The 12068-nt window shown below is 40.9% G+C and overlaps 1 protein-coding gene across 4 annotated transcripts; it reads left to right on the top strand.

The window, feature by feature from the left end:
- The first annotated feature begins 364 nt into the window (after positions 1-364).
- Positions 365-9933, top strand: LOC123452452 (5'-nucleotidase domain-containing protein 4). 4 transcript variants are annotated; one of them, XM_045129101.1, is made up of 17 exons: positions 365-781; positions 1368-1630; positions 2263-2340; positions 2987-3207; positions 3476-3568; positions 3805-3888; positions 4067-4183; positions 4279-4369; positions 4445-4501; positions 4711-4764; positions 4910-4967; positions 5364-5440; positions 6158-6228; positions 8873-8933; positions 9154-9213; positions 9370-9432; positions 9520-9933. In XM_045129101.1, exons 1-17 carry the CDS (start codon positions 661-663, stop codon positions 9640-9642), a joined length of 1692 nt encoding a protein of 563 aa, XP_044985036.1. In that variant the 5' UTR covers positions 365-660; the 3' UTR covers positions 9643-9933. The 4 variants fall into 4 exon arrangements, 3 of the variants coding, with proteins under 3 accessions (XP_044985036.1, XP_044985035.1, XP_044985037.1); XM_045129100.1 differs by having other exon boundaries at positions 9154-9225; XM_045129102.1 differs by lacking the exons at positions 9370-9432; positions 9520-9933 and adding an exon at positions 9007-9069 and having other exon boundaries at positions 9154-9194.
- Positions 9934-12068: the final 2135 nt, after the last annotated feature.

Raw genomic sequence — 12068 nt, 5'->3', positions numbered from 1 at the left:
CACGTTAATACCTGTTTAAAAACAATAATTATAACATTAGGTGCACACACACACATTCACACAACACCTACCAAAAACAGAATCCCCAAGATCCACACTTCTATCTAAATTTAAAAACGTGAAGAATTTTGTTTTGCAGTTGCAAGAAAAAAAATCCGGGCCATCCACGTGTCACACTAACAACACGATAAGCACGATCAAATCCGGCCCGTGCGCGCGCGTGGGGGGAGGAAAATCCAGTAGGCGGAAGCGGAGCCGCAGCCGCACCACCCGTTCGGTTATTCCCTCACCCACGAACCGACCCGACCTCACCTCATCATTATTGCCCCGCGGCCCCCCACCCCACCCCCACCCCACCCCCGGAACTCGCTCCCTCCATCCACCACCTCCTCCTCCGTCGCTCGCGGTCGCTGCTGGCTTGGCTTCCAACGCACGCGGCATCCGAATCCGCACCGCACACGATCCCCGCGCCACTTGTCCCCCGCCGGCCAATGCCCGCCCTCCGGTGAGATGGCGCCGCCGCGCGGCGGTGCTCCCACCCCCTCGGATTCCCCCCGCCCCATTTATTCCCCTCCCGGCCCGCCAACAACAGCGTCCCGTCATCCTCCTCGTCCGCGCCACCCCCGCCCCCTCTCGCCTATTTAAGGCCGCCCCAGCGATATGCTCTCCAGGAGGCCGCTCGCCGCCGCGCTACGCCTCGCGCCCCTCTCGCCTCCCCTCCTCCTCTTCTTCGCATCCTCCTCCTCCTCCTCCCCCGCCGCGTCGGCTTCGGGGCCCAGAGGTGCGCGCTTCCGACGAGCATTCGTTAATTCGCGGTGGAACGCTTAATTTCAGCGGTTGTCTGCGTTGTCTGTTCCTCTCTAATTTTGGTGGTCGTTACAAATATGGGAATGTTGGCTTTGATCCGAGGCCAGTCCTGCTAGGCTAGGGGGCTGCCCAATTCGGTTTCAGGTCCATCGGCGGACGCTGAAGTAGTATATCGTGTATGTTTTGCTCTGCTTTCGCGTTTGTTTTTAAGGAAGGAATTTCGTGGTTGGTGTTCGTTTACGATGAGATTTTGGGATTCGTATGGGTTGATCAGGCCTTCTTCTGAAGTGCTGGCACCGTTATGTATGGGTTGATCAATCCATACCAAATTCAGGGGCCTAGCCTTCGTTTCAATTTGGCTGAATTATGCAGTTGAAATACTGTTTCCTGATTGTATCCTTATGGTAGTCCGAATGTGGCAGAGCTTCAGTTATGCTACGTTTTTCCATCGGCCGATCACTACACTTTCACCGAATTTGGTTGAAACATGGAGTTCTACCACTGAATTACACTGCAATACAGTATCTCTGATGTACTTTTCTCTATTCACCTCGTATCAGGCTGCAGTGCTCTAAGGATGGATAGCGGTGCTGCGGAACCTGCTTCAACAGGGGCAATCTGGTCAACACCGTCGGTGGAGCCGAGAAGCATTTCTATTGGGAAGCAGATATTCTGCAATAGGTCACTCAACATGAGGAACATCACCGCAGTAGGATTTGATATGGACTACACTCTCGCGCAGTACAAGCCCGAGACATTCGAGGCCCTTGCTTACCATGGCACTATTGAGAAGCTTGTGAAGGATCTGAACTACCCTGTGGAGGTTTGTTGCACTGGTACCTGCAAACATTTTGATGTGCAAACACAAGTAGTCTGGTCGTTTGCTTTAGTAGTAATAGGTTTGCTGTTTTAGAGGTTACTAAGAACTGTGTCAGGTCTTCTATTGTTAATAGTATATACAGTAGACTTGATGTCAATAGTTAGTTCTCCCATTCTATGTAATTTCAGATTTGAAATGGATACTTGGGGTCTGTTGTTGTGTCCAAGATCTCATTGTTGCCTCAAAGTAACTTAATAATTCCATTTAACACAGTACTGACAACATGTCTTTACCTGTTTCCACTTTGGAGCAATATATTTCTAGTAGTCCATGATTTTTGTTCAGTAGTATAAATGCATAAAAATTGTTGCTACTCTGAACCAAAGAATTTTGTGCTAGTTATTTCTGTTTATCTTAGGGAGGATGACCAATTTCTGAACTAACGTAGTAGCAATAGATTTATCCTATCAAGTGAATATCTGTTTATTACAGAAGACAGAAGTGCAGAATTCTTTGTGAAGGACATTTGGTTTGTTCTTAGGACTAGCAATTTGATGCTGAGACTTGTGGGCTTAATATTCTATTGGCTTGCAAGTTTTTGTTCTGAATTTGATTTACTCTGTTTCATTCTGCAGCTGTTGACATGGCAATTTGACTGGAAATACATGGTCAGAGGACTAGTTCTTGATAAGAAAAGAGGAAATATCTTGAAGGTCCGCTGTATTTGCTTGAACTCACTTCACTTTGTTTCTATGAAAATACATTGCTTCATATAAAAATGATTATTAACAAAAATATTTCATAACTCATGTTACCAATGTTGGTAAAAAAAATCAGTGCTGTTTAAACTTAAGAATGTTTGACTGATCTCTTAAAAACTTTTGCAAGCAGTGGGAGTAAGGTCTTAATTAATAAAGACGAGAACAAGATGCAGGAAACCCATGAGAAGACAAGGAACATTTTTTACAAAATCCAAGTTCCATGTTTACATTGATGTCTGGAACCTTCTGTTTGTCTTTGAATTATAGTCCTGACCTAATTTCTACCTTTTCTTTTTGACTTTTATATTTAGTTTAACTTTAAGATTGCATGTTGTAGTTCCCTATTCATACTTCTTGACAGTTGAAGACACTAATTGTTCACTAAACACTTCCCATCATGTTGAAAATATTCAATTGTCTCTTGATGCAAAAGTTCTGCATGATAGGAGGCAACAACACAAAATAGACGTAGCATAAATTAAATTGCTGCTGGTTATTCACTACTTGCTACTGTTGGTTCTTGGTTAATTGTAGTTTTATGCTTTCTGAATCAGTGGATCAGTTTAATTGCCATTTTAACTATGGTGTGCAATATCAGATGGACCGGCACAAGTATGTAAAAGTTGCATACCATGGATTTAGGGAGATGTCGAAGGAAGAAAAAGTTGCTGCTTATGGAAGTACATTGATAAGGGATTCCTTTGATGAACCTGATTATGCCCTTATAGATACACTTTTCTCACTGGGTGAAGCCTATCTGTTTGCTCAGCTTGTTGATTTCATGGACAGCAATCCTGCAAAAGTACCTTCAGGCACTGAGTATGATCATTAGATCCATATATGGTTATGATTCTTTCACAAATGATTTGTAAATGATTGCAATGTACCAAATGTGTATGGATATTGCCAAGCATAGGTGTAAATGATGCTTTCATTTATGTTTGTCTATTCATTTTCCTTTCTTCCTCTGCCTATGCATGAAATATTGGACAGGCATTTTATTCCATATATTCTGATTTGCATCTTCCATTTTACTTGTACTGATATGCTAATGTACCTGTTACCGTGGATTGTTTTGTTGTTACAGCTATGCGCTTATGTATAAAGATGTGAGGTCTGCCGTTGATCTGTGTCATCGTGATGGAACTTTAAAACGAATGGTTGCAAAGGAACCTAGCAGGTAGTTCTGTTTAATCTTACACAACCATGTAGTGCTTATTCTACATCATAGTGCTCGGCACAACAGAGAGTGAACATCATTTTTCTTTCTTTTTTTGCAATAGTTAGGTATGGTTCTCTTTTTGTTTGTTCAGGTGCCTATAGACCTGCATATATTTCCCCCATCTTTTGTGATGTAAGAATCTATACAATTTGGTTTTAACTGGCAAAGCTGATTTCTGTATTAAAACTTGCCAGGTATATCAATGAAGACTTGGCAATTGTACCAATGCTTGAAATGCTTAGAAAATCTGGACGCTCAACATTCTTGGTGACAAACAGGTATGCTCTTCCTTACACCATTTCAGGTTTGATAGATGTCCACCACCCCACCACCCTAACGGAGGCAGTTTATTTGATGGACAAATGAAAAAGTTTGATCATTTTTGTCTGGCTGCATTTCACATTTTCAAATTTAAGTTCCGTCTCTTACTATCTGGAGACGAACTTGTTTATGCAGTTTATGGGACTACACTGATGTTGTCATGAACTACCTATGTGGGCCATATATGTCAGATGTAAGCTCAAGTCACAACCGCAAGTGGCTTGAGTATTTTGATGTTGTTATAACAGGCAGGTTGGTATATCTTGTTTATTTTATTTTGTACATTTGCAAATTTATGCTAGTTATCTGCCTTCTCGACTGAAGACCATCCTTTCTGAACTTTTCAGTTCGAAGCCAAGCTTTTTTCATGATGATAATCGAGCAGGATTGTTTGAAGTTGAGCCTGATTCTGGGAAACTTCTAAATGCTGATCTTCAGGAAAGTAAAGTGGGTTTAATGCCTAATCCATCTCTATGAACCATGTTTTATAATATATATTTGTTCTTTATGTAGATTGGAAGCCCAAGATCAAGTCAACATCAGCCAAAACCAATTCACAAAGTTTACCAGGTACTTGTTTTCCTGGTATTGTCTTGAAGGAATCATGGACATCCTTGGTATTCTGGATGTGTGTAAAATTTGAAAAGTAGAATACGGAAATCTCTCTTGTTACTTTCTAATAGTGCAAATGTCTACCTGGTCAATTAGCATTTCGTGAATGTACTTGTAATGGCTACACTATGTATGTTGCTCTAATAAGCGAAGGAATTATTTTCTAGGGAGGCAATGTTGGTCATCTTCACAGACTACTTTCTGTTGCATCTAGTTCACAGGTAACTTTCTGTACTTATTATACAATCTGTTATACTTTTAGTACATGTTACCTGTATTTCTCTGTTTGTGGCTGGTTGCAAGTAGTTTCCTGTTTACTTGGGATTCCATTAATCAAATTAAATAATGCAATATCTTACCATATAGATCCTTTATGTTGGCGATCACATATATGGAGACATACTCCGCAGCAAGAAAGTTCTAGGTATGTGTTATTCAATCTGTAATGTTAGTAAACTTGAAATTGCCACCTGCTGTTAAATTGATTCAATTTGGTGCTTCTGATTGGTGGAAGGTTTAATGATGTTCTTGTATTTTATAGATAAAAATACACATGCCAATTAGCTTGCATGCTTGATCAATTCAAGTAAATACACAGCACCATCCAATGAGTCCTAAGTCATTATATACTTCTTCTCTACACTCATCAACAATTCATGCTGCTGATGGTGTCAAATTCAGTATGAAGTAGATACCCAATGTGTAGTTGAAAATAAAAAGTTGGTCTGTGTTAGGGATGTCCTCTGAGTTGCGGTTGGTGGTCGATTCTGCATTTTACCTTCCATTTCTCCAGTGATTATGTGCTGCGTTTATTTAAAAGGTTGGCGGACTATGCTTGTAATACCTGAGCTGGAGCAAGAGGTGAAGCTTCTTTCAGAATCAAAATCTACTCGAAAGGTATAGATATATTACTCAGTAATCCTGAAAAAAACTTTTAAGAACATATAATAACTAGGCACAAGCTAGAACTGACTTAAATTTGCATGATTTGAAATAGCAGTCTGTAAGATTTTCAAGGTTCCATGAGTGCTTAGTATTCCACATGAACTGTTGCCTTTAGAACTGCAGCAGAACTTGGTGCCACAGCAGAGCTTTCTAAAGGCGGTCAATTTAGCTAAACTTTTTATGACCACAAGTTGCTTGTGACTGTTCAGATTTGCATGTTAAATTGATTATAATCTTGACCAGGAAAGGATCTTCTGTGATTTTATCTCAGATTTCAATAAGGTTCATGTCAAAACAAGGAGTTTGTGAGGTTTAGTAGAAGTGAAACCTTGCCACGATTGCACCCCAGGGATGAATTTTAGTTGGAGCATCTGACCTGAAAGCTTTGCAAACTCAGAAGTTTACCCTCACATAGGCACGATGTTCTGAGGGTGCGTGCACATCACAAGTACTCCTACTATGAGAAGCAATTGGGCGTCAGATCAGATTGTTTCTGTATTCATGTTAGGAAAGCATAGCAAAATGGCAAATGGACTTCTTTCTAAAAAATATATATTTACCATTGTTTAATACCCTTTATCTGTTTTTTCTCTGTTGAGCTTCCATGTTGTCAATCTGTGTGTTGGCAATCTTCTTGACGACTCTTTTTATGCTTGTCACCCTATTCAGGAACTTAGACACCTTAGAATGGAGCGTGATTCAGTTGAAGACACAATCCATCGCCTTGAATGGTCTCTTCAGTAAGTAGATCAGTTTTGGTACTTTTCTGCCTTTTGAGACTCGCATTTAAATAGATTCTTGATTCAACATCTAAGTGTTAACACGAATACTTCTATAGATGTAACAAAATTTATAGGAATGGATTTTGTGAATCATTACACCTTTATGCATATGGATTAAATAACTCATTTCGTTCATATACCAAATAGGGCAACTAATGTAAGGTTTGGACTTTTGAGACTACTTTCCTTTTAATGATCGTGTAACTGTGTTCACTGGGGTGATGATTCTTTATTGAATGCAAAGAGAGTATACTTTGGGACCTTCCTTTTAAAGGTGTTCTTGATGTAGCCTGCATGTCCATGGAAGGAAGGTCAGAGCATGGATGGTAATTATGTTTCAGATGCAAGCTCACGTTTGTGGGTTGCAGGAGATGTATGTGGGTGCATACTGCTGCTGAATGTGGCCTACTTGTTTCATGGCTGCTCGTCTTGAGATTAACCAGTGTTGTCCCGAGCACGCAACAGCTTGGCTGCTGATTTGTTCATCTGTTCTCTGGTGAGAATCGGTCGCTTGTTGCGGCAGTGCTTCTGCTGTTGCGTATGCTCTCTAGTTTGTGTCTTGCAAAGATAAGTGGACACAAGTGAATAAATATGCTAGGGCTGTTGGCACCAATTGATCTAATGTTGCACACTGATAACAAATACACACCTATACAACATGACACATACGCCTTTATGAAAGATGAAGATCAAGCAAGTTTTTCGATCAACTTGTATTCTTTTATTCATCGGTTCTACGTAGCTGTTATAGGGGTTTAGAATGCCAACAGTTTACATATGTGAACAAGTAGCTCGGAAATAGTACGAAGCATTGGGAATTTATGCACCTATTAACTCTGTGCACACACTTAAGAAATTCTCTGATACTTCCACACTAATTTTCCTTGGGGTATTTAATTGACCATTTAAATGCTCCTGGAATAATTCAAGCTTGCCCTTGTATGAATGGTCAATTCGTACCCTTGAAGCTTTAGTGTGAAAGCATTGGTCATTTTCTTCGAGCATGCATGAAGTTAACTGCTGTGTAACTTCCTAGTACTTAATGTTTGCTTTTTTTTTGTCCACATATTTAAATCAATTGCATTTAGAACCCTTATGAAAGCTAAATATGACCGATGAATGAACCAAGCCAAGTTGAGTTGACACAGATTTTGCTTTTGGTCGTCTTTCTCAAGTGTGTGCTTCTATTTGTGTATGTTTGTTTGAAATCTTTGTCCATTTTTTATCACTTCTCTCTGTGGGAGACATACTCGAGAGCAAACGCAGAAGCAGAAACACTACCACAACAAATGACCACTTATCACCAGCGAAGAGATTAAGAAATCGGCAGCGAGGCTGCTGTGTGCTTGGGCGACACCGTGGTTGATCTCAAGACAAGCAACTGTAAGACAAAGTAGGCTACATTCAGCAGCAGCAACCCCCTTCATTTTCTTCTCTTGTTTGGCAGCCTACTCCTCAAGCAAGCCTATCCCCATTTGAGTCTTCACTGTGCTAAACCCCCCTCTTATCAGTGTGAAAGAGCAAGTGGTGCATCACATTCTAAGTTGAATTGGATTTGCAGCGTGAGAGATTTATCATTCATCCTGTGGAAAGATGATGTCTGATATCTATTCCTCTTGCACATTTTATTTACTTCTACCCTTCCTTCAAATCTTAATCTTTTCCGATAGTATTGGTATTCCACATCACCTTTCGAAAGAATAATTGGTAAATTCCTTGCCTAGGAAATTCAGTTTGAGTTGAATGTGATGCACCGACCAATTTGTTGTTTCAAACAGATGGTTTTATGAGCGTGAGCTGCAAGGGTAGCGATGGAGTCCAAAACAGAGAAGGGATTGGGAACGGGGGATTGTGATTAGACTAATAGAGCTAATGAAAGTCAGCAAGAAAGCAAGAGGACAGGAGCATTCAGGGAGAAAAAAAAAGGAAAGAAGGTTGAAAGCCGCTGATGTCGCTCGCTGGGGCGTTGCTATAGGTCAGCAGCATTTGGGCTTGTAGGCAAGGAGGCATCGGTGGTCTCTCATGGTGGATCGTGGTGGTGACCTTCCTGCCTCCCAAGTGGCAGTAGCATTCTGACCATCCGGTCTCCAAGCCGCAGTAGCATGCTGATGTTGATGGTGTCTTATAAATGACTTATGCAAGCTTCATGTCAGGTGCTCCACCCGGTTACATCTGTGATGCTCCTCTAACTGGTCATCACCCTGGAGGGCTTGTTCCAAAATGCAATTTGCTCTTTAATTATTTTTTTCTGAAGAAGATAGCATTATACAAAAATAATTCAAAAGGCGCACATTTATTTGTGCCTTTGCATGCAAAGTATGCAAAATCATAACAATGATAATGAGGCGATGAGCTTAGGTGGATAAAATTTATGCACTTTAATATGTTGAAAGATCAAACTTTCCAATCGCTGTGCACACTGTAAGGTGAAGTTAGTGTTAAATGTTCACTTGCCTTGTGCAAAAAGGTTTTTATGGTCAAAGTGCAATCTTAACTTTTACCACTACCCAGTACTATTTCTGTGTATTGCTCATAAAACAGTTCTTCTTACTTATTTTAATTTTATGCCTGAATCACTATGTCTAACCTCTGTGTTTTCCAGATTTGAAGATCTTACAGAGAATGAGAAGGGGAAGTTGTTATCTGAGCATGACAATCTACTGGTTAGTCCTTGTTCTGTTTAGTTTTGTTGGTTGTTTGGTATTTGGAAGCAATTTGTAGTTGTTTTGCATGAAGCAAACTGGTAGCATCTACTGTGCCATTTGGACTGAATAAGCGCAGCATTGGTGAACAATATTGGTAGCCCTCCATATGACTCATGCTGTATCAACTTCTAGATGGCTTGCTTTTTAACTCGTGGTAGTGTTTTTCTTCTCATTGCAGCAAAAGCTGAAGGGTATCCGCTGCCTTCTCCGAGATGCTCAGATGCAACATCATCAGAAGGTAATTTGCCAAGTTACGTAACTGTGTGATCCCATTGATAACTGTGTATCGTAGTTCACAAAAGTTTGATGATATACTTAATCATGGAAAATATGCCCTTAAAAAAAATCATAACTGTGTACTCTCTCGTAATGGTGTATTATTTGTTTCCTCCAGTTTCACAAGGTGTGGGGACAGCTTATGAAGACTGGGTACCAAAATTCTCGGTTTGCTCATCAGGTGATGTACCTGTACAAAAAAACATGTACATTGATTTTCAGCAGGCGACTGAAATGTTCTACTTTTGCTTGTGTCGACACTCCACAGGTCGAGAGATTTGCGTGCCTATACTGCAGCCAAGTTACAGACTTTGGGTTGTATTCTCCCAACAAGTACTACCGTCCGAGCGAAGATTACATGCCCCATGAGTTCGATGTGCTTGGCCTGTAGTACTAGTTTGTGCTCATGCAGAATCGGAGTTCTCCATTGAGGTGTAGGCAAGCAAGATAGGGGCACAATTTTAGCATGGTACTGAATAACTTGTTTACATCCTCACACAATGGATGAGGTTTATACTTGGTGAAACTGCACCCATTTCCACATGTTTATATACTAGAGTTGCTCATAGGAAATTACACAGGTTTCCCATTTTGTACATAACATGTTCTAACATGGGGCGAATGAAACCAATGTTCAATGTTGATCATTCCAACTTTCAAAGTAAATAATCTAATTTGGTTATTCTGCTTGGATATGCTCATCTGAATTAGAGGTCTATTTGGTTCTCTGTTCGAAAGGCTGAGCCATTTGTTTCTCACAAAGCTGTGTACTGGTTTGTTCAAATAGCTGGAAATGATGTATACAAAATACCCTTGGTTTCACAAGATTTCACAAGAATAAATGCTTGCCTGACTAGTATGCTGGCATACTACTCTATATACAGGTTCTCTAAAACCAATATGGGGAGAATGGAGAAAGTTACAAGTTCTTTGGCAAGGGGGTAAGACAAAAAGAAGACACCGCATGGTGAGGTGGCATGTGATATGTAGGCCCAAGAAGAATTAATATCGGTCTTTCATGCAAATAGTGATGAAATCTGGAGAACAAAAGGGGACATGGCAACAAATAGTGAAGAAAAAATTACAAAATCGAGAGTGGCATCCATCAGCTTTAAAATATGGTTAGAGATTCTCGATGTTGGGCTGATCTGCTGAAATTTAAGCGGTTGTATGCTAGAGGAAGAGTTGTGACTTTGAGGAGTAGCTAACAAACTGATTTTCGGTGTTATACCTGGTATGGTAATACACCTCTAAGAGATTTGTTTCCTGAGCTCTTTTTGATTAAGAACGAAAATAGGAAGATATCACAAGTCAAGATGGGGATGAGGACTTAGCTCATATGTTGTTAAAGAGTGCACGTTTGAACGCTCTCTTGGAATCGAACCGGACATCCAGTTCACTAACACTACAGATCGGTCAGGCACAACAGTCTTGGAATTCATTCTTTGCGATGATTCATATTGGAGAATCTATTCTGGACCATTTGAGTTTCCGGAGCTTATATCGGCGGTATGCTGGTTCTTATGGTGGTAAAGGAGGCAATTTGTCAGGGGTGAAAATATACTCGTGCGGAGCTTTGATCCGGGATCACCGAGGGTCCTTCATATCAACATCCACGGCAAGATAAACATGTAGCCGATCAGTGGCGGAGGACGAATGTTTTTTGAGGTGGGGCGGATTATGAAGCACATAACAAAATTTCATGCCCGATAAAAATAGCCCTTGCAACTATCAATGCACAAATCATTTTATTTGATCCTCGAAACAATAACCCAATATAATGAATATTGGAACATATTTTGATAGAAACAACCTACAAAAATATCCATAATAAAGCTAATGTGATATAGAAAACTTGGCAATGGAAGTTGTCTATCCATTTTTACTGACAAGTCGAGAACACCGTAGCATCACGCGCCAAATCTTGCCCGTTGCTGGCCGCCGTCGTCTGATTGGCTGTGGCCGCCGCTGCTGCCTGCTGGTGCTAGCAGCTAGCGCCAGGGCGAGTGTCGTGCATGTTTACCTGCGGACGCTGAACGCCGCTAGCTGCTGTAGGGTTCGGAAGTGATGACATAGTGTAGTCGAATGTGCATGCAGACCAACGAACAAATGCAACCACTGGATTGTGCTTGAGCCCTTGCTAGCTGTCTCGCCCAACTACAGATAGACCAAAGGCCTTCACCATTTTTCCTTTCTTGCGATGCGACTTAATTTCCTTAAAAAATTAGCGATCCATCTGACCTATACGTATATACGTATGTATGGCATTTAGCAGGAAATCAAGGTAGGGCGAGCGCCCAACCTCGCCCTACCGAGAGCTCCGCCTATGTAGCCGATGTGTTCACGGCAGAAGCATATTACGGTAGTGGAGGTGCTAAACTACAATGAAGGTTATTCTATGGTGGTTGCACGAGTCCTTGAGGAATGTCCAAGTTTCCTAGTTGATTTCCTATTGAGCATTGTATTCGAAAGTCAAATTTTGTAGCTCATGAGCTGGCTAGATGGGGGCGGACAAACAATCCCTCTATGTGGGTTGATAGCCCGCCGGGGTTTATCTTTTGGTGTAACTATTAACATGCGATGTAACTATCTTTTGATTAATAAAGTTAACATGTCCGTAAAAAAAGATTAAAAATAGGAAATTTGTGAAATAGATGGTTGATATAGTCAGTTGAGTTTTACTTTCCAAAGATGTCTAAGAAGTGAGCATATGATCCAATTGCATAGGTTGAGGATCATGTTACAAAATTTTAACCTGGCTAGTGGTGATGATTCTCCTAGGTGGATCGTGAAGAAAGAGGGAAAATATATTGTCAA

Source organism: Hordeum vulgare, chromosome 5H (genome assembly GCF_904849725.1).
Source record: "Hordeum vulgare subsp. vulgare chromosome 5H, MorexV3_pseudomolecules_assembly, whole genome shotgun sequence".
Taxonomy (NCBI): domain Eukaryota; kingdom Viridiplantae; phylum Streptophyta; class Magnoliopsida; order Poales; family Poaceae; genus Hordeum; species Hordeum vulgare.
The sequence above is the reverse complement of the archived record's forward strand: the minus strand, read 5'-3'. Positions and strand labels throughout refer to the sequence as shown.